The 24,035-nt window shown below is 30.9% G+C and overlaps 1 protein-coding gene across 3 annotated transcripts in view; it reads right to left on the reverse strand.

The window, feature by feature from the left end:
* Positions 1-24,035, reverse strand: part of LOC129972659 (liprin-alpha-1-like) — a 186,505-nt gene that overhangs the window by 37,383 nt on the left and 125,087 nt on the right. For all 3 annotated transcript variants that reach the window (XM_056086874.1, XM_056086872.1, XM_056086871.1), the window contains exons 3-12: positions 15,143-15,307; positions 12,585-12,659; positions 12,360-12,443; positions 6,913-7,131; positions 6,649-6,795; positions 3,856-3,990; positions 3,661-3,744; positions 2,101-2,295; positions 1,920-2,011; positions 1,014-1,206 (exon numbers count right to left, since the gene is read on the reverse strand). In XM_056086874.1, the coding sequence (XP_055942849.1) occupies positions 1,014-1,206; positions 1,920-2,011; positions 2,101-2,295; positions 3,661-3,744; positions 3,856-3,990; positions 6,649-6,795; positions 6,913-7,131; positions 12,360-12,443; positions 12,585-12,659; positions 15,143-15,307 (1,389 nt within the window). The remainder of the gene's footprint in view (positions 1-1,013; positions 1,207-1,919; positions 2,012-2,100; positions 2,296-3,660; positions 3,745-3,855; positions 3,991-6,648; positions 6,796-6,912; positions 7,132-12,359; positions 12,444-12,584; positions 12,660-15,142; positions 15,308-24,035) is intronic.

The raw sequence follows: 24,035 nt of genomic DNA on the forward strand, positions 1-24,035 counted from the left end.
AATTTTAAATTTCTGTGGCATAAAATTGACTTTAAACTTTAACTTTTTCATTATTTCCTTTTAAATATCTAAAAAATAAAAGAAGAAAAGAAATATAGCATTTTCCAATTCAAGAAAGAGAAAATATATAAATTTCATGGTTTACAATCATTATATCACTGTATTTCAAAGACTTAAAGACACTTCTATGTATGAAGTAATTAAAAATTCTTTTAAAAAATAAGAATTTTAGAATAAAACGAATTCTATGCTGAATTGAATGAATTCAAGAACATAAATCCCCTAACTCTCTATATAATCAAACCATTCTTTATATATCTTTGTTCTAGACATCAATTTTAATATGTTTTTTAATACTTCAGAGTCTTTGTAGGATAATTCCATGAAAACAGATATATTTAATATACATATTACATACATTTACATGCATTTGTTTAAAAAATATAGATTTTTAGTGGCATGGACAAAAATGTTACAAAATATGATTAAAATGTGATCAGTAGAATACAACGAACTTGTAACTTTTCTCCCCTTGTGTTTGACTTAATGTATTAAGTATCTAACACTATTCAGTAATTAATTTTATGTGAATCATATCTTCAAGTTGTGAAATTACAATTTTTGTTACCATTCAATGAAATGGAACCTGGTATAAATGGAATAACTGATAGATTGAATATGTCGATCAAAATTTAGGAATTGAACTTTAAAAATCTTTCTGATAAAGCTTTATTAACTAGAAGAAGATTCTGGAATTTTAAAATTTTGCATAGTATTTATTTTAAATCTTTACATTTACAAAATAAATAAATAAATAAATGAAAGAAAAATAAGAAATATTGCATTTTTTGCCAGAAAAGTGAGGAAATATATAAATTTCATAGTTTACAATCATTATATGACTGCAATTTAATGACTTAATGATACCTCTATATATAAAATAATTAAAAGATTTTTTAAAAAATAAGAACTTTATAATGAAATGAACTAAAAACCAATGAAATTACAATTACATTTTCTTTAACACTACTCATTCCATGAGACCTTTGACTCTTTTGGGAACCAGATGGTGATGGGGAAGTTGAGGTGTAAACAGGAGTGGAAACAGGCTCTGAATTCATCAAACTGCGATTAGGAGATATTGATCCACTTGCAGTTGTATAGCTGACCCATGATGGAGATAAACTAGGTTGATTATTACTTCGCCTGCAATTAAAATTGACAAATAAGAAATGAGTATAATTTCTACACAAAACATGGAATAAAAAATACTTCTTTTTATTATTATTTTAAACAAGGGACAGATATTTAATAATTACAAGTAATACATTTACATAAATAATTATTTTAATGATTTATATAAATGTTAAAAAAATTATAGTATTATGCGACAAATAAACTGTAGAGAGTTCACTTAGTAAAAATTTTAATCCATCTTAATACTAAGTTAACTCAGAGAAATCTTTTAATATTAATATAGCCTCCCAAGTGATAAAGTAGTCTTTTCTTTCTGTTTTTCAAGTTAAACTGAGAAGATGACAAATGGAGTTAATTTTCAAAACTTTTCTAAAATTCCAAAAATCAAATATTTTGCAGATTTTAAAACTTTGAATACACAGAAAATTTTTTTAAAAGCTCATTCTTTAAAGTTCAAAGTTATTTGATCAAAAGAATTGGAATCTTAGTCGGTTAATGGGTTAACAGAATAGACACTTAAAATCAAGCCATCCCTCAAATTAAAAAAAAAAAAAGAAAGCATAAACTCATTAAAATAAAATTTCTATTAAACTATAAAACAGTATTAATCACTAGTTACAGACAAGTTTAAAATAAAATTCAACTATATTAAACACACTTAAGAATAAATGCAATTGATGATTATAAATGGAAAATATTGTAAAAAGTAAAAAGAAGCAAACCTTGACAATGAATCACTCTTGTAATTATGAAACTCATGTCTCAAAGAATCCATTTCGCTTCTCATTTTACCTAAATCAGCAATTATTTTGTCCTATAAAAATAGAAGAACAACAGTTCATAACAAAAGTGAAAACTTTCACAAAAATAAAAAGTAAACAAGGAAATTATACGGGATCCAACCTTTTCCGATTGTGTCTCCTCCAGCAACTTTTGTGTTCTGTCTAAATTTTGAGCAAGGTTGTTTTTCTCCTCCAATGAGTGCATTTTTTCTTTCAAATGCATTTGTAATCGATCGTTGGACTCGGCCAGAAGTTTATCAACAGTAGCTGCGAGTCTCTGGTTGTGCTCTTCATTCATTTTCTCCCTTTGACGTGCCTGCATAAGGTAAAGCCATACAATGCAACATATGTATAACATAGATATCGTAATGCTCTATTAATCATGCATTTTATAAACATTTCATTACAGAATTTTACAATTTTCCTAATCGGTGAGATCGTGATCGGTGAGAGCCCTAAGGGCCCTCACCGATCACGGTACAAACTTCCCGTAGGAGGCGTATTCCCATCATCGGTAGGGGATATAAGAATGAGGTATTGTTAATTTTTCTCATTTTCCCTAACAAATAACAATAAAAATACAATATTAACTTTAATATTAGATTCATCTTCAAATCTGCGAGCAATTCTGTGTAATACATTTTAGTGAATCGGCAAATATAATTTGAATAAAAAATATTCATAGTTGAAAAAATGGTAAGGAATTTTAAAAAGTGATTTTTTTTTAATAAAAGTATTAAATTTAAACTGAAGTGGCAGATAAAAATAATTTTTTATCTGTTGTAGAGGAATTTATTTAAATTTTAAATGACAATATTATAGAAATACTTTCAATGATATTTGAAATAAGAAAATTTTTGGAATGCAATCTCCTTAAAAAACGCATTGTTGGAATGGATTTCCAAAATCCTTACATATTTGATTGTAAGATAGCATATATACAGAGTATTCACTCTGCATTAGCTACTTTCTAAATCATTATAGACAGACATATACCTTTCTGTGAAAAAGTAGTTTAAAAGAAACAACAACAACAACAAATATTACATATTGGTTGAGTCAATAAATGTTTTTCCAGTACAATAAATGTAGTGGAAAAATTATGAATTTTTATATAGCGCTGGGGTTTTATTATCATATTAGATAAATATTCTATACACTTAACATTTTAAGGGAAACATATTCCATTCTTCTGCAGCGAATACTGACTGAGTTATGAAGTTTTGAAGATCACTATTTTATATAATTTCAATAAACATCACAAGAAAAATCATCCATTCAACCGACAACATTTGCTCAAAGTTGCTGTTAAATGGCTTAATTTTACATTACAATTTCAAGAATTCCCGAATAAATCTCTTTTTTCTGCCTTCAATATCTATAATGTTTAAAACAATTTTATATGAAAAAAGAGATATAATATAAGAGATGTCCTCTTATATTATTTACAAATATCATAACAAATAACTATGCTCTTAATTCTTTCCACTGTGCATCAATTTCTTACATTTAAGAATAAATATTTAATTAATAAGTGAACCTTATAGATAAATTAACACTGATTGGTATTAAAACACATATTAATTTGACAGCAAAACTTTTTCCCATAAAGTTATATATTCAGAATTGTATTTAAAGCTATGATTGTAAAGCCATTAATTTAACATGAAAACAAACTCACCCTAGCTAGCTCTATGCTCTTTTCCTCTAGTTGTTGCTCTAACCGAAGAAGTCTCTCTTCTACACTTCCTTGTCTTTCATGAATCTTACCAGAAAAAAAAAAAACATTTCAGTATTATTGCTCATTGAAAAAGAAAGCAAGTCACACGCTCATAATAATTTAATTTAAACAAATCAATGAAACGCAGTATTTTACCTGACTGAGAGCATCAAGCTTATTTTTGGCCTCGTCATTTACATCGTTGGGAGATTCCGATCTGTTGCTAAATTGTGCAAGTTTCTGTTCAGCTAATTCTAATCTTTCTTGTAATGCTTTAATTTTTTCTTCACTCTGAAAAATTCAAAAACATATTTTCATTAAAAAAAACTTTTATTAAATTACCATATACATCTTGAGTTGAATACAAACAAATGCAGATAAAGCATATTAAAAAGCGATTTGAAGCGAAAAGATAATTTTTTCAAAAGCGCTTTCTTTGCGCAAGCGCTTCATCTCATGCCTCAAGATCCTGAAAGACCTTCAGCCCGGATTATGAGTATTGGGTCTCAGAGATCCGCCCTATTTAAAAATATATCACAGTAAATAAGTTGTTCTCTGGAGAAACTGATGTTTTACTGCAGTGGCATACTGTGGTGGTAACATCATAAGCCAGATAACAACTTCCGGAGAGGAGTGTACACTTTTGTCTAGTGGCTTTGTTACGCGGCTACGAACCCTAACGTTGCAAGTTCGAACCTCAACTTTCACACCTACAAAGACATTTGGAAGGTGACCACAAGTATTTCGGAAACTTCCATATTTTCGTATCGCACAAAATAGACGCTTGCGGTAGTCTTTCAACGTTGGACTGCTTTGAAAAAAAATCGATAGTTAGTATTATTTCAGATTCAGCAATATAAATTTTTTTGGTATCAATAAATAATAATTTGAATGTAAGTCCTGATTTGTTGAGTTTTAAAAGAGCAATAATCTTTAAAATAACTTTAAAGACTTCATGTTTAAAACACTTTTTAATATGGAGTTTTAAAAATGATGTTTATCTGAAAACTATTCCACTGTATCAGTGTTTTCAAGTGACTAACGTTTTTTGCGGAATAAATATAATATCTTTTATGTTTGATTAAGAAAAATATTCTCCGGGTTTGAAAAGACCGAAGCGTGTTCTTGAATAAACGTAGCATTGCAATTTTTAACTAAGCATTTTAGCTGAGTTAAAAACTGTGATGTTAAACCAACAGAAGACTTAGATTTTGTTTAAAAATGATGCTTGAAAATAATTTTGTAACTCTGGCCTCTTATTATCAAAATCTGGCAATAGCATTTACTAATTCACATTCACATTATATTCTTTTATATAAAATTATATACATTTAAAGGAAAATTTGATTATAAATAAGCTTAAATTTAAGTCAGCGAAGTTTTAACAAAATAAAAAAAAATATCGACAGTTAAAAAGTTACAAAAATGGATTAAAGAAAGCTTATATAAATATATGTACAGTTTAATATAAATTTGTAGATGCGCGGTCGAAAAGAAGAAACTTGTGGAATTAATTTCAATTGATTCTACGTGGAGTTATAATTTGTAAAGGGGGGAGGCGATGATAAAATGACGTCTATTTACATCTCAATATAAGAGCAAATTGGCAGGGATTTCTTTAACACGTGTAGACTTAGAAAATCTTGGGTATCTTTGAAAAGTATGTGTGGGTTTTAGGGATTTTTATCCTTCAGCTCGGAGCATGAGAAAATGTAAAAGTCATCAGTTTTCTTAGTTAGACCAGTTTCATCAGTGTTAGAAATAATTAAATAAAAAAAGCGGGAACTGAATCAAGAAACAAGAGCACATTTTAGAATGAAGTTAATATGGGCTAAATTAGGAAATTAATTAGGATTTAATTTAGATTTAAATATATCAGTATATATATATAAAATAAAAATAAATTTTTATTTTTTATTTTTTTACAATGTCATTATGGCATTCTCCTACCATTACAACTGCTGTTTATGCAGATTTTCCATATAATCCATCTCTGTCAATCTTGCTTTAAAAGCATCAAATATTTAAAATATCATAATTATATGTATGTGTGTGTAAAATTACTGTATTATTTCTAATTTAAAATCGAACTAAGTCTCTCACAGCTATTGAAATTCGACGCATAAATGAAGTAGAATCCATACGCATGCAAAGCGATTAATGGACAGTTAAACCAAAACAGCAATATATTTCAAAAATAATAATGTCATTAAATTAGATGTTAAAGAAAGACAAACTGTGAAAAAAATTAACACTTCTTTACACAGAGCTGTTATACGTCAAAAATCAGGTGCAGTAATTTCTCAGAACATTTAATTAAAAAAAATCCCTAATGGCTTAATTCTTAATTTTTATAATCAGATAAATAAAATATATCTATTTAAGAACAATGTATTTCATGCCACAATGTCTGTTGCAAATGCCTTTCAATACAGTTCATACAAATCGTTCTCATTGCAACGATTATATCTTTTAGGGACCATTTTTTAATGAGATGTATTTGCATTAATCACATTAAATTAAATTACAACCATTTGCAATCTCTAAATTAAATTCTTCCGCTAAATTAAAGTAATCTTGTAATATAATAATATACAGCTTAAAACATGCCTATAAAATTTTAAAATTCTTGGGGCATTGGGCACGGCGATCTGAGAGATCAGAATTGTGATTCCCAGCTTTTGGTGATGCCTGATTGAAGCCGAAAATTCGTTAATACCCAATCCAAAGCCGCCAAGGAAGATAGCTAAAAGACTGCGAAACCACTCTAAATCGATTTCGAGTTGATATATAACTAAAGATTTGAGAGAGCATTCGCATAACGAAGGGCTAAGAAAAGAATTAAAGTATCGAAACAAAAACACATTCCAAACGTAAATAGTTGCGAATAAAAAGAAATGAACAGCAATAACAACAAAAAGAAAGGAATGAACAAAATGTTTGACTCACGAGTTTTAAATGTGCTTCCTTATTTGCAAGCTCTTGTTCTAATTTTGCATTGAGATCGTGTAGCGTGGTTGATTCCCTTTGCGCGTTTAAGTATCTCTTCTCTAATGTTGTAATTCTTTCTTCTTGGTCTTCCTTTTGTGCATTATTCTACAAAAACAACAACAACAAATAATCGACAATATTCTTAACTCTCAGAAACAATTAAATTCGCAAACTGAATGCCAAAATTGAAAAAAAAAAAAAAAAAAATCCTTCTGCTGTTACCTCTCGTAAGTCTCTTGACAGCATACTATTCTCTTGTTGCAGATGTGCGACTTCTTTTTGTGCAGCTGTCATAGTCTCTTCCAGCTCTCTCATTTTACCGCTAAAATCGAGCAATTTGTTTCGCCCGGCAGCAATCTCGTTGGCTTGTTTTTCGACTAGATCCTGCAATTCGATGACTTTCGATGCTTCGACACCTGCATCGATATTTCCGTTGGCAATCTGAAATTCATTTCAAAAATATGAGCTTAATAGTAATTAATTTTAAGTCATGTATGTTTTGATAAAAGATACAAAAAGAAAATCAGTGTACATAATCATCTACCCTAGTTTGTAACGCTGGGCGGAATCAAAAATATCTCCGCCTTTTTGGTCTGTGTCATTATTGGATGCAAAATCCCAACTTCGATACTGGCGCCTAGTCACGGAGAAATTTTTTTTTCAATGTTTACATTGATTGATCCATAGGTGTGCATATAAAATTAAGCATCAATAAATAGCAAAGGTCAATGAATTGAAATCTGCAATTTTTATTATTTTATATTAAGGCTGATTCATTACAGCCTTACATAGTGCAAATAAAATTAAGCATCAATAAATAGCAAAGGTCAATGAATTGAAGTCTGCAATTTTTATTATTTTATATTAAGGCTGATTCATTACAGCCTTACATAGTGCAAATAAAATGAAGCATCAATAAATAGCAAAGGTCAATGAATTGAAGTCTGCAATTTTTATTATTTTATATTAAGGCTGATTCATTACAGCCTTACATAGTGCAAATAAAATGAAGCATCAATAAATAGCAAAGGTCAATGAATTGAAGTCTGCAATTTTTATTATTTTATATTAAGGCTGATTCATTACAGCCTTACATAGTGCAAATAAAATTAAGCATCAATAAATAGCAAAGGTCAATGAATTGAAGTCTGCAATTTTTATTATTTTATATTAAGGCTGATTCATTACAGCCTTACATAGTGCAAATAAAATGAAGCATCAATAAATAGCAAAGGTCAATGAATTGAAGTCTGCAATTTTTATTATTTTATATTAAGGCTGATTCATTACAGCCTTACATAGTGCAAATAAAATTAAGCATCAATAAATAGCAAAGGTCAATGAATTGAAGTCTGCAATTTTTATTATTTTATATTAAGGCTGATTCATTACAGCCTTACATAGTGCAAATAAAATGAAGCATCAATAAATAGCAAAGGTCAATGAATTGAAGTCTGCAATTTTTATTATTTTATATTAAGGCTGATTCATTACAGCCTTACATAGTGCAAATAAAATTAAGCATCAATAAATAGCAAAGGTCAATGAATTGAAGTCTGCAATTTTTATTATTTTATATTAAGGCTGATTCATTACAGCCTTACATAGTGCAAATAAAATGAAGCATCAATAAATAGCAAAGGTCAATGAATTGAAGTCTGCAATTTTTATTATTTTATATTAAGGCTGATTCATTACAGCCTTACATAGTGCAAATAAAATGAAGCATCAATAAATAGCAAAGGTCAATGAATTGAAGTCTGCAATTTTTATTATTTTATATTAAGGCTGATTCATTACAGCCTTACATAGTGCAAATAAAATTAAGCATCAATAAATAGCAAAGGTCAATGAATTGAAGTCTGCAATTTTTATTATTTTATATTAAGGCTGATTCATTACAGCCTTACATAGTGCAAATAAAATGAAGCATCAATAAATAGCAAAGGTCAATGAATTGAAGTCTGCAATTTTTATTATTTTATATTAAGGCTGATTCATTACAGCCTTACATAGTGCAAATAAAATGAAGCATCAATAAATAGCAAAGGTCAATGAATTGAAGTCTGCAATTTTTATTATTTTATATTAAGGCTGATTCATTACAGCCTTACATAGTGCAAATAAAATTAAGCATCAATAAATAGCAAAGGTCAATGAATTGAAGTCTGCAATTTTTATTATTTTATATTAAGGCTGATTCATTACATTATCTCTTTACGGACCAAATCGAGGGTTTTTGCAATGACCCTCTTTCTTTTAACATTTCATTTAAATTTTAAATTCAATATTGCATTTCTTTCCCCTCATAATGGGTCACTCTTGCTTTGTTTTGATTTGATTGCTCGTCAATTTTATGGATAGAAAAAAAATCTCATAGTAAGGAAACAAATTTCTAATGTTATTATATTGTTACATAGAAATGTAATGTGATGCAATTTTATAAACAGATTTATTTCGCAGTATGGACAAAACAGAATTACACGGACAGCACTACAACTGAAGACTTACTTAGCTGTAATCTTTTTATATACGTGGAGGAATGTTCTAGAACACTTAACGAGGGAGAATATTTACACAAATAATAATTTGCATATAAATTAAATAAAGGAAATTAATGTAAACAATTGTTCTTGGATTTGAACCCGAGTCCTTGGCATGGTAAAGCAGTGCTCTAACCGTTAGGCTACCGAGCCCTCAGTTAGAATGCGACAATAAATTTACATCTAAAGTGCAGGGCCGGGATACCCTGTTTGGTAGGGCGTTGATTCGAGTCCCTTGGGTTGAGAGTTCGAACCCCGCCTTCCGAAGACTCCTTGTGTGTGTGGTGGCTGGCGCACGTATAAATCTGTCATGGTCACAAAGTCCTCCATGTCGAGAGTAATATTACTGGGAGTACTGGATCAGGGGTGATCATTCTCTGATTCAGGTCTAAATGACGATCTGTGGATGAGTGAAGGAAATGCATGAATGAAGTCCGCAACATAAAAAGGGTTATGACGTGTGTGTAACTAAGTCGTACTCTTGGCCCTTGATGGCGCTACTGAAAAAACAAGAGACGCATCCTTGGCTTAAAATGACTGAATTCTAAAGTCAGTGGGCTTGTCTATGACAAATGCCATTAGAAACAACAACAGCAACATCTAAAGTGCACTACAAATTATAATTTTTTTTAGTTTCTTAAACACTCTTTTATTTATTATTATCCAATGTGCATGATTTTTCTCCAACTTTCGTTAGTAAATTTGTGGCAATTAGATCTGAGATATTGTTAACAATATAACAGAGTGTCTAGATGGGAATAACTTCTAGCAAGAATTTAGTTTAGTTTAGTTATATTAATGTCCCGTTGTAAAGCAACACTAGGGCTATTTTGGAACGGACCTCGTAATTTTGAACCACGGTCAGATGACGAGGACGACACCTGAGCTGGCACCCCCCGCTCCACACCACACCACACCACACCAGCGGGAGGACGTTTGGCATGACGGATTTAATGTGCAACAGACCCCCTTACACGACGGTTCTTCGGAGGAATCGGGTCTCGAATCTGAAACCCTACGGCTCAGAAGCTGAGACCTTACCACCAGGTCACCGCGGGATCACTTCTAGCAAGAAATAAACAATGATGTTTCTTTTCTATTAAAACATTATTTGTAAACCAAAAAGTTATTAATAACGAAAATGTTCCTTAAATTATTTACATACAAAACAGTTACACAGAATAATATCTATTTGAAGATTTATTATTTCATATTAATTTGCTGCTTGGAAATTTGAAAAGGTGCGATGAACAAAAAGTAGCTGACTTTTTGTACTTCCATTTTTATATCAGCACGAATATGGTACATAAATCACCAAATTAGGGGGAAAAATCCTTAACTGTCCAAATTTCTTTCAGAATGTGCCATATAATATTTTTAAAGGTATGTTGGAATTAACAGAAAGAGCTTCATTGAATAGTGTAATGAAGTAAACTCTATTATTCGCCGATGGATTATATGCATTTCCTAAAACTAAAATGTTAAAAAATTTTAATCACAAATAAAAAAAAAAGTGCATTTGAACACCAAAAAACTGTTGGCATTTTTTTTTTTTGTAAAAAATAAATTTAAAAATATATAAATTAAAAAATATGTAAATAAATAAATTTGCTTTTCATTGATATATGTTTGCACAGACCATAAAAATATTTTCAAAGAATTTTTTTCTGTTGATTTCTATCCTTTTTCGATCATTTTGGGAATTATATGTAGAATTTATTTACTCAAAGATAATTGGAATTAATTAATTTAATTTATGTAAAGATAATGTCATTAATAATTGTTTATTTATATTTTATTTCGAATGCCAATAAATTTCCTGCAGGAATTTTAAACAAAAAGCCCTCTTTCAGTACCAAGTCAATGTCTATACTTAAGGAAAAAAGGAAGTACTCGCATGTCTTTGGTGTTCAGACAAATCTATTCATTATGCAGATATAAAATTTGACATACAAGTAGTTAGTTATACCAGTGATTCAATGCCCTTCGATAACCGAATTTCAAAATTTGAAATAGAATCTTTTATTAAATAATTTTAAATATGGATGATTTTTTGCACAAATTTGTCTACAGTACCATTTCTGATTATTGAAGAGGAAGAATTGAAGGATAAATGGGCCGTCGGAAAAAACAAATAACTGCTTTTTCTAATAAAGTTTAGTTTGAAAATCTCACGTTGCTTATAGTATTTTAAGATACTTTTTTCTAAAATCATTTTTCTCGGAAAAATGTTAAGAATTAAAACTAAAATGCATTCGACATTCTAATTTTGTTATCTTTTCCAAATCTTTTGAGATAATAACTCGGACATTCCTTCCTAATTTAAAATATGAACAATCAAAATGCGTTTTTTCATTGATTTCAAATTTTTTTTCAGATAAGACCGAATATTTTCTTCGTGGATCCAGTGAATAGCAGGGGATCAAATCTTTCTTCGTAGATTTGGCAAGGCTCCAGTTGAAAATTAAGGTTCGGAGAATTATGGAAATTATTCTTTATGCGATTTAAATTCTAGTAATATCGTTTGCTGCTAACTTACTTTTTTTTATCTCTTCCCTTCCTCAAAATAATAATAATAATAAGTGTCCGTTTTTAATTAATTTTTTCAATTTTTATCGTCTGCAGTTCAGCAAGTGATATAATTGTCACAAAGAACAAGTAAACAGGCAACATTGATATTATTTTTTGTTTTGATTTGATTGTCATATTTAATTTTATTCCAGTTTATGCTATTATTTTGTTTTCGTTGACGTTCACCAAGGATAGCATCATGCGGGTACTACTAGTACATTATGCAAAATTTTCGCTATAAACTCGTGAATATGGAATTCAAAAATAATGTCAATTAATTCGTTTTCGTTAAAGCTTCGTTAAATTAATTTCAAATGGAAAATTTTATTTTTAATACATTAACATTCTTTCTTTTTGCCACAAGCAGAATACATTTGTGGAGATATGAGTAGAGAAGAACCCTTTTCTGCTCAAAATCAGTTATTTAAATTAAGAGTAATAAAACAGCATAGGAGTAAGTAAGCTATTTAGGACAGAATTTAATTAAACATTAATGAATAGCATAAAATGAGATGAAATTTTAGGACTATTAAAAAAAAGGTAAGTAAACAACACCTTAGCATTGTCAGCTCCATTATCACCTTTCAACTGCATACTGTCATGGGCTTTGAGGAAACCAAGAGATCTGTAACGATTTAGCTGCAATAGAACAACAACAAAATATTACTACAATGAATTTAAAATCGTGCAAAGGATTAATTTATACATTTTTGAATACACTGTTAGTTCAATTTATCCATTCAATCATCAATTCAAAATTAGAAACCAAGCAAAACATACTTCTTCATTTTGTTGGCTGACTATTTCTTCAAGAGCGACCACTCTCTCGATAGCAACTCGAAGTTTTTCTCGAACCTTTAAGCAGAAATAAGTATGAAAATGAGAAAAGCAGGTATAACATACATAAACCAAAATATTATTACAAGTACAAATGGATCCAAATTCAAGTACACCTCCGCACAATTATTTTCCCATTTCATTACATAGAAGTATTCGAAGCAATCAATTAAAATTTCTAAGCAAAAATATAGTTATTAAGAATCTTTAGAAAGAACATGTTCAACATACGCATTAATGTCTCAATTTTATTCAACATTCAAAGGTGCAGTACAATAATGAGATTAAGTATAAATACGATAGATTACAAATTTAATATTACAGATAAATTTACAGCTCAGTCTTCAATTTTCGATATAGAGAATATAAACTTTTCTTACACAAGAGTCCATATAGAAAAGATTTTTGGAATTTCGATTCAGTATTTTATTTGTATCAATTTTAATACCGTTTATTAGATTGATTTTTTAACTCTTTCGAACAATTAAAAAAACAATAAAAAATTTTAATATATATTTTCCATGCTTTTAAGATTTACGCTTCTTTAGATAGTAAAATACATAGCTCTTTTCTATAAAGCGATTCTTTGCGCAGAATTTATAAAATTCGTCAGTTTTCGTCATATTTAGATTCAGAATAAGAGCTACATATAATCAGTTTTTTTTCTCGGTATTATAACTGTTAAAGAATTAATATTCTTTTTGAGATAATAAACCTTTTGGTATTTCTTTGCAACTTTTCTTGTCTGTTAGTTTTCAACTGTTAAAATTCAACTTGCTTAGACATATAATTTTTATTTATAATGTGGAACCCTCGTTAATAGAAACAATTTGTTTTCATAGGAATCCACATAAAATAGAACATTGCGTTTCATGGAGGGGAAAAATTAAAAAACACTTAATTAAGCTTAAAATAATGTAATCGATTATTTATAATGTGAGCATGTGCTTTTTTACACTAAAATTGTTTAAATTGTCTTTAAAATTTAGCAAAAATGAGACATAGCATCATCATTAAATGAATTTGTAGCGCGCATAACTACAGCCACATCACAATATAAGATATAATAAATTCCCATGTTTTCTTTACCTTCCTTACTTCACTGTAGGTTTTCCCGTTGTGTATATTATTTCTTACTCTCCTGGCGAAATCTCCCCCGTAGCTTTTTGCTGTGACACAGAATGCAATAAGCTCTTCAGTAGTTCTGTTATGTATGTATTATGTATATGTTCTGTTATGTCGATGTCACTGATCTTTAGCTCTAGCTCCATATTCTTGGCCAGAGACAAAATCTCATCGATTAAGGCTCCACAGACACTCAGAAACCCCTCGGAATTGCATTTGACAACACAATCAGATCAAAATTTTCATGTGATATAAAATTTATCTTCAAAGAAGAGTTCAATATAGACTGATACAAGCGATTCCAAAATATGACAACACAGTGTCTCCTCGCAACTCGTTCTGCGAACATTGCTCGTTAACGGGTCACTTTTTTATATTTTGTTTTGCTCGTTAAGCAAGCTTTGACTGCACTTTATTTCGAAATCAGATTTAGCAATTCATTTACCCAGGAACTTTCTATTACATTCACCTTTTCTGTTTTTGAAACAACGAAGGGGAAATTTATAAATAAATACATTTCATATAAACAAATTCGCAGTCAGGAAAACTATTCTGAGCGACCAAGCACGTCGCCGGAGGTAGCCTTCTTATTTGTGAGTACATTGAAGCAAGATAAACAAGAAAACTGCTTTGGATATGATTAAGAGAGATTGCTTACTTCAGGGCGAAAGAGGTTAAATCTCTACCAATAATAAACATGAATATGTACGAGTGTAAGAGGCTCTCTAAAGGCTGACCGTTTTGACCAACAGTTACGAAATTTGGCACATATATACCTTGGAGGGTGGCAATGTGCACCTCAAAGCGATTTTTTAAATTAAAATTTTAATTATTTAGAAATTAAGCAAATTATTGGCCTTTTACCTTGATAACTTCCAAAAATATTACAGCACAAAAATGTATTTTACACCATTTCAAATGAAAAAAAAAAGAAAAAAGCATTTTTAATGATACCAATTTAATAGCCGTATGAAGTTGTGGCGATTTTGTTTCCTTTCTTAATTTCAAACAATCACACTATTGTCCCAAAATTGAAACCGTTTTCACCGTTTTATCCTATATGAAATCGCGTGCTTTTCTTCTATTGTTGATAACTAAAGAAAAAAGGATTCTGCTTAATATATGCATAATTTACAAGACGAATAAAAAATTGAACTTACGTTAAGTGAAATTCAGAAAGAACTGGACATTTATATTACAGGACTGCCCTATGTTGTAAAGATTTATGTACACAATACAGTTATGCAAGATATTTAACATGGTTTGACAGTTTGGAAGAATTTGGACATGAATCTATATTTAAAACATTTAAATAAAATCAAAAATAAACAATAACAAAGGCTGATTTACAAAAGAAAGCGAAGAGCACGTCTCACCTTTTCGTCGAGCGCCTTGTGGTGCTCGAACAAGGACTTGAGAGCTTTGAGAACCTCGACTTCAGATGAGACACCGGCGGGTGACTGAGCTTGCCTTTTCACCACAGTCATCCTCAGGGACCGTTCGTGACGAGACACCAGGCACTCGAGATGTTCCAAAAGAAGCTGAGGGAGACACCAGATACTCGAATATTAATCGAGAATATTATCGAAGGAATATTAACTACTCAGATTTTCATCATCTATTATACGATGGACAATGTATAAGTGCTTCTGGATATATTTCTGGAGTATTCTGGATACAAGTATTTCTCTTTTTACATTTTCAAAATCGTTTTTCTTTTATTTTTTTCGATAATTGTTAATGAAATTGGGGACATTTCGTTTCAATATAATATTTTCATTTTCAATTGACATTTCAGTTGAAAATAGAACTATAAGCAATAGTACAAATAAAAAAATTTCATTGTTTTTTAAGGCTATTTAAAAATAATTCTTTCCCACTTCGCTTCTTTTGCTATATGCTAGATATTATTTTGAAATTTTTCCAAGATAAATTTGTTATTGATAGATAGATAAGACAAATGGATAATTTTGAAAAATATTAATAGATCGCAGTATCTCCGGGTCAATCAATGTGGATTTTTCAAGTTGATTGATCGAAGAAACATCGAAATTTGCCGGTGACGGCTGCATAGCTGATTGCAATAAATACTTACCAGAGTCAAGAAAACTATTTAAAAGAAATCAAAATTTTAAATGTAACAAAATGAATTACTTTCTGGAAGGAGAATAATCTAAAAATCTAAGAAGTTTTGAGAATTATATATAAATATATACAAGGTGATCGATAAAGTCCCTTTAAATTCAAAACGGCGTCTCCTCTATCCAGAGAAATAATGTGCACCTATAGTTAAGAGGCTATGCTGAACTTATTGAGATAAGTTACAGAGTCCATTGTGTCGAAATATAGAAGCTACAAAAAATAATTTAAAAAATAAACAAAGGAGATATGTCAAAAAGACCAATTAGAAAAATGTATGCTATACTGCAATAAAATTTTATGGCGTTATCTGTAAAATTAGCGCATATATTTGCGATTAAAATTATAAATTTTCCATGACTTGAAGAAAGTTTCGTCCCAATCTGAAAAATGTAACCACAAACCCACCTCTGCCCCCTCCGGAGTGCCTTTTTCAGATTTTAAAAAAGTTATATTTGTTTACTCTCTTCGTTGTTTAAATTTTACTTTGCCTTTGCTTAACTCAGAAAAACTATATGATAATAGAGGAGAATACGTTTTTCATTTTTTAGACGAACCCTTTTTCAAGAGACGGAAAGTTCATAATTTTAATCGCAAATATCTCCACAAGTTTTATAACTTCATGAAAATTTTCCTGTGTTTTTATTATGGTATAGTGTACATTTTCCTAATTGGGCATTAAGCTAGTCGCTTTCTCTCTCTTTTTTTAGTTGTTTTAGGGACTTCCTTTTTCATCGATACGGCAAGCCGCTTCCAAATGAATGCAGGAGAATCGCTTTACTACACGTTACTTCCTTAGCTATATGAGACATCGTTTTGAATTAAGAGGGCTTAAAACGACTTTATCAATTACCCTGTATATAATATATTACTGAAAATTAAAAAAATATAGCTTTAAAATAATTTTTCTTGAAATGTGATTTTTCCAAAAATTTAATTTTTTAAACACGACCACTAAAATACTGCTTAAAACATCAGTTTGAAATTTGGCCTATATTTTCTTTGTAATACGGTTTAGGGAATGAGTAAAAATAAAGTGTAATGATAAAGTATTGCAAAATTAAGCAGATTATAAGTTTTGAAAAAAAAAAACCGATTTTACATTACTAGAATTTTTGAGTTATTGGTAAACTTTTGGTCCAATCTTATACATCAATAAATACCGAGTGCGTCAAAAAATGTATTTGAACTTTGAACCGTCATAGAAACTGTATTTCCCGTGCTACAAGGTTCAATTTCCGGAGATGTGAACCGGGATTTATGGATAGTATAATTTCGTCGGATGAAGCCCAATTCAAACTGAACGGAATTGTCACCAGACACAATTGTATGTACTGGGCTAAAGAGAATCCTCATATTACTATTGAAAAGGTTGTGAATTTGCCGGGTGTAAATGTGTGATGTGGTATGTTTGCAAGAGGACTCATTGGGCCCTCCCGTTTTGAAGGTAATGTAAAGGCGAAAAGTACATAACAATGCTTGCTGATTCCATATTCCCTACCATTCGTGAATTATACGATAATGACAAGTTTTATTCCCAACAAGATGGCGCCCCACCGCGCTATCATCTCGACATACGAGCATACCTGGATCAAAATTTGCCAGGCTAGTGGATAGGGCTCAGGGGGTTTCCTCCACGCTCTCCAGACTTTACGCCGCTGGATTTCTTCTTATGGGGCACAGTGAAAGATGAGGTGTACAAACATAAACCACGTAACCTAGACACACTTTGGAATGAGATTCAAGCGGTGTGCGCAGAAATCCCTTTAGACACGTTGATACGATGTACGGAATCAGTGGTGACTTGTATTCAGCAATGCATTGATGCTGAAGGCAGTCATTTTGAACAGTAATCACAATTGCATTAGAAAGTGCATTTATGTTTCAAATTTAAGCTTTGATTAAGCTTTCCATTTCCAGCAATTGGAACTTGTGGAACGGAACATAAATTTTCTATGACGGTGCAGAGTGTGTATACATTTTTATATCCTCCAATCGAATATATATATATATCCTGATATATATATATTGAATTATTGTCATTAGTTTTTGACCGATATTGTTAAGAAAAAATATCATTATTTAAAAAAATACAACTTTTGAACGCAGTAGGATATTTTAAGAAAACACAACTGACATATAATTAAAAAAACAATTCAAACTTCTAAGAAATTCAAATATTTTCACTCCAATTATCCTAATAATATTATTAAAAAATATCGACAAAACGCTTTTCAAAGAGCGATTTATAGCAAAAGAAAATTAATATTTACAATGAATGCTTTTCCGCCGAGGTGACAAGAAAGCAAATCTGAGAAAAATAAATGAAATCTACGATAACAAATTTCAAGTTTTCATGTGAGAACATTATTATTTTTAAGTCATTATTTGTCTTAATTAATTTAAGTCATTAACCAGTTTAAACCAGTTTGAAACAATCACAGGACTTCTCTATCGGTCTCTATTCCCCCCCTCTCTCTATATAATGATAACTTTTTTTAAACTTCCATTTTCAATTTTTCTAGCTGGCAAACAAAGTTTTGGAGCTCGATCGATTTTGAGATAAAGTAACAGCTATGATGTCATAGTTCTACGTCAACCTTTTAAAAAGCGCATCGGCTGTCAAAGAAGCATACGTAATAATAAAGCAATACTGGTAAAAGCAGATTAACCTTTTAAAAACGCATCTTCTGTCAAAAAAGCATACATAATAATAATGCAATACTGGTAAAAGCAGGTTAAAAAATATATGCGATTAAAAGATGGTGATGAAAATTGCCGTTTATGCTTCATTCATTTCCTACGCGATTTCGAGCTTCAAAAACCCCTAACCAAAACGACATCATATTCTCTCACATGATGGTAATAATAATAATAAAAACAAGCAAAAGTGATAAGGAAGCAAAGCAAAGAATTAATTAGCTGGGAGCGCCAAAAATACCAGTTCCAAGAGAAAAAAGGATGTTTTTCCTTCCAACCAAGTGTCACGAAACTATGCGTCGTGAGCGAATTGTGACACTTTCTTGCGCTATTTGCCATGTAGCCCATTGCTGTATCTCTCCTGATAACTGAAACTTTTTTTTGTGTCTTTTTTCTTTGTAATTAATTTCATCTTCGTTGGTCATAAAAATTTCTGTGTAGAAACATATCCGTATAAGAATAAAAGTGAAATTATTTTATAATATATAATTTTAGGATGTGTCTACAGTTTGAATGGACGTCTCCAGTGCCGAAATCTAGAGATTAATTGATTTCTTGATCACAAATGAAGAAGGCCGGGATAGCCTGGTTGGTAGGGCGTTGGACTCGCATCCCTTAGGTTGTGAATTCAAACCCCACCGGCCGAAGACTCTCCGTGTGTGTGTGTGTGTGTGTGTGTGGTGGCTGGCGCACGTATGGTCATGGCGTCGTGGTCACACAGTCCTCCATGTCGAGAGTAATACCATTGGGGGTACTGGTTCAGAGGTGAACGTTCTCTGATTCAGGTCTAAATCACGATCGTTGGATGAGTGAATGAAATGCATGAATGAATTCCGCCAGTACAAAGGATTATGACGTGTGAGTAGCTAAGTCGTACTCTTGGCCCTAGTTGGCGCTACTGAAAAAACAAGAGACGCTCACTCGGCTTAAATCGCTGATGTTAGCGGGCTTGTAAAGTGCCACAAGTTACAACACATAAATGAAGATATCCTCTAACTGTCTCCATCCGTAAGTTCTTTCAGGCGAAGATTTCAAGGCTTACAAGTTTATTTTCGATAGTTCTGTGTTATTTCTAATCATCCGACACTCATATATTTACACTTTTTCTTTATTCAATATTTCTCAGACTAAAGCTAGAGAAATATTATTGTATTATGAGAATTCTTATCCAGTTTAGCAAGATGATTTATCAAAATCATCATACTTAAACTTGTTTAGAATTATCAATGGTTTACTTGAGTTAATGGATATTGAATGTTCGTTTCTTATTTATAGCTATTTAAACCGTCATAAATAAGTTCCAGTAATTAAAATAAATATTTTATACACATAACTGTTTTCTGTCACTTATGTGTATAAAATATTTATTTTAATTATTTCTCTTGTGATGTATATGTAATTAAATTATAACTCTACTTTTAAGCACTTAATGGTAAAACATTGTGACGAAGTGAATTCTATATTAATATTTTAAATCTATCTAAAATTAATAACATATCGTTTGCGCTTATTGTTAGATTCAGCAATATTTTGAACTTTCATAACTTTTGAGGTAATCTTTGAATATGTGAACACATCAGGATGTATACCATTCAATATATTTTGTTTTACAAGAAAAATGTAAGTAAAATATATAAAATATAAAAAAAAATATTAAAATGCAGTTCCGACCTACATTATTTGTTGTTAGTTCAATAGACAATTACTGTTTGGGGATGATATTCATCTTAGTATTGTTGTTAGCAAGCGCTTGAAATAGTATTCCTATAGTTGGAAGATTCAAGCACATTGAATCTTTTTTTTTTTTTTTTAAATATGTACTCTTAAATTTAATATGTCAGCTCAATTCCTAGAAACTTACCTTACATTTTAATTGATTAGCATTCCGTTAGATACGCTGCTAAAAAAATCAAGCCCAGCTTTTTAAATGTGTTCCCCTCTTAAAATTAAATTGATCAATTCTTAACTTTTGTTTTTTAAATATACAAAAACTATGCCATTAGGTATTATTCTTCTGTTTTCTTTTCAAAATTAGTTACAAGATGTTTCTACTATTATGTTTATTTTTAAAAAATCGTAGCAACCTCACATATTGTGGGAGTTACATCTGTAAATTCTACAATATATCTTTCCTGCTCATCTTTTTCATTAATGAGATCAACCTCAGTGTAATTAAATATCTTATTTTTTTTATAATGTGGTTCGAGAAGCGGCGAATATGTGTCGCATCGAGTGCTTGTCTGCTGCATAATGGCGAAGAGGCCGGACTTTATTTGGTCCGGTTTGTCATCTTCCGCATATATCCAAACAACTGACAGAGAACTGTAACAGATTTGAATTCGAGGGTATACTGTGGTGTAATAAGGAGCAGTCACTGTATTAAAAAAATATTTTAACAAACAGGCTTTTATAAGTAAAAAACGCTATTTAACCATACTTTGTAAACAACGACAGTTTGAATAATGCTTAGTTTTATTGACTTTGTGTTAACTATATCACTGCTGCTATTTCATCTCAAAAACAGCAACAACAAACAAGGGAAACTCCCAAAAAATTTCTCGCATACTTGCATGGCATTAGAGCAAGATGGTTACGAAATTTTAATATTTAGCTTGACTTTAGCATTTTTATCCTTGGCGAGTTATTTGGCGATTAATCCCTAGCATGCGGTCAAAAGAATCCCAAAATCGTATTTAGGTTTTCAAATGTGTTCTTTCCAATCGATTGAAATAAAAATTTGATAAAAAACTACAATTAAAGCCACAAAATCAAGCATTGATTTTGATAAATTTGTCATTGCGTTTTTGACTTACCGCATTTACATGTTTCCAAAAGTCTAGTCTGACAGATGGTCAACCCCTTCTTGGATTTCGCTCAAAATTTGCTAGGTTTCTATACTAAAGATGTTAAATCTGTGTACCAAATTTTATTTATCTAGCTTTCTTCGTTTTGTAATTATCTTGTAAACTTATATTGGAACAGCCGGACAGACAAATCTCCTCTGAACGGATTTTGCTTAAAATTTGACAGAAATCAATAAATTTGGTTTAAAGCCTATATACCAAATTTCATTCGTCTAAATGAAAACGTTTTTGGGTCATCTTTGTTACAGGAAGACAGACATTTTCTAACAATGTTTTTTTCGAACACAGAAAGTTCTAAAACGTGGATTCGTTCACAATCTCAAGTTCGAATTTTTTGACGATTACTATACTCTCAAAACTTCGCAAGTAAAAGCCTGGGGTGAATGAGAGGGGTGGATGCTAATTTTCAGCATTTTATATATTTTAGATTCCTTCAACACAAACATTTTGTTTTTTCGTTTCCTTTCGTTACGTTTAGGGCACTTACCTAATTAGTGTTAAATGACATTAGCTTAAAAAAACGGACAAAAATGAATAATTGATATAAAAAGAAATCGAAAGCAAAAATAAAAAGAAACTGTTAGCATTTGAAATATGTTTTTCTATCCAAGAACTTTTTTTTTTTAATATACACATAAATGAGATTGCAAACCACCATTTTCTTTCTTCCTCTCCCAAACCAAATTAAATTACTTGAAAAAGTCTTCACTTCAGTTATACGAAAAAGAAATCGATGGAAGTGAGGACAGGTCTGCAAAGTAGGGTTATTAAACACGAAAAGTAAACAATCGATAACAAAAAATGAGCCCATAATCCATCAAATGTCTCATAAACTGCCGGGAAAAGGGGGGAGGGGAGCAACAAACCAAGCACTTAAGACTGCTTTGACAGAAAAAAGGCGGCGCCTTTAACAAAATTTTGTCTTTATTCAGCAAATAAATAAAAAAAGATAAAAACTTGGGTAAAAAAATAATGTCAATTTGATCATAAAACTTGTGTAACTTTTTCAGAAGGACAAAGAAAAATAGCTGCTCGTTAATCATAAATCATCACATGCCAGAGGAGAATGTTGAGAGACTTCTTAAATATTCTTGTAGATATGATCAACGATATTAATAGTAAAAGTTGGTGATGATGAAAAACAAAAATAGTTTAGACAGACTTAGAAATAAACAATGTAATAGTTTACAGAGCAAAAGAATATCAGCAGACAGTTTTTGATGCCAACGATACTAAATCTCCGAATTTTCAACATTAGGAAAGAAGTTTTATTCTATTTAAACTCATGGCTCAGTAAGCAAGTATATTAAAAATTGATTTACGAAGTTAAATGTTTATTAGAACTAACTGATGATTAAGATCTTAAATCAGCGGGACTGGTTTCCCCAAAACTTTCTTGTATACTCTCTAATAAATTTGTCATGCCAGAGAACGCCTTATATGTCATTGGCGTACAATACGAAACATTAACTTTTGGCGTGAATTTTATCAGTTTTACTTGTCATCCTTGGCGAGTTAATTGGCGATTAACCTCTGGCATGCGTTAAGAGTATCTGAAAATCGAATTTGTGTTTTAGATACGTTTTTCTCAATTGATTGAAACAAAGATTTGACACAAAACTGCACTTGCAGTCACAAATTCCCATACCTAATTTGATATATTTAAGTCGTAGCATTTTTGAATCCTCACATTTATATGCTTCTGAAAGTACAGACCGATAGACAGTCAACTCCTAGTTGGATTTGGCTCAAAATTTGAAAAGTGTCTGTATAATAGAAGTTAAATCTGTGTACCAAATTTTATCTGTCTAGCTCTCTCAGTTTTGTAATTATCATGTTGTTATATTCCAGAAGTGGGACAGATGGACTACCTTCGAACAGACTTTGCTTAAAATTTGACAGATGCAATTTTGACAGTCTGCAAATTCGGTGCAAAGAAAGCATACCAAATTCCAACCGTTTAGCTCAAATCATTTTTGAATTATCTTTGTCATAGACAGATGGGTGTTTTCTGAAAATGTGTTTTTCGAATTCATGGAGGTCTAAAATATGGATCTTTGTCAAAATCTAGAGACCAAGAATTATACTACGTATATCAGAAAGTAAAAATAGTGCCAAATAAAATAACTAAAAAAGAATATTATCTTATTTTTATATAAACAGTTTGGCCATTTTTCTATTCCTTCAAGTGTGGACGAACTTGTTGCGAATTGTTATGAGCGAGGATAGAACCTGGGACCTTCTGATTCGCAGTCCAGTAACATGACCACGATACAAAAGCAATTGCTCGTGCAGCGTAGTTGTTAACTGTCTTATAAGCTATTCACCACAGACTCTCCCTCCAGTGAGACGAACGATATGGCTATTGAATGGTGATATATTAGCTGTTAATTCTAATGCGCCTGTACCCATTTGAGTAGCGCCAAGCGTTATGGCGAGCGTGTGTGGGTGAGTGGTTGCTGATGTGCTGTTGCTGCGTCAAGTGAATCTGACGACTCTGGGTTGCTGCGGCAAGTGAGTCTGACGACTTTGTGTTGCTGTGGGTAGATGGCGCTACAACAGGTTG

Source organism: Argiope bruennichi, chromosome 6, assembly GCF_947563725.1.
Source record: "Argiope bruennichi chromosome 6, qqArgBrue1.1, whole genome shotgun sequence".
Lineage (NCBI taxonomy): Eukaryota > Metazoa > Arthropoda > Arachnida > Araneae > Araneidae > Argiope > Argiope bruennichi.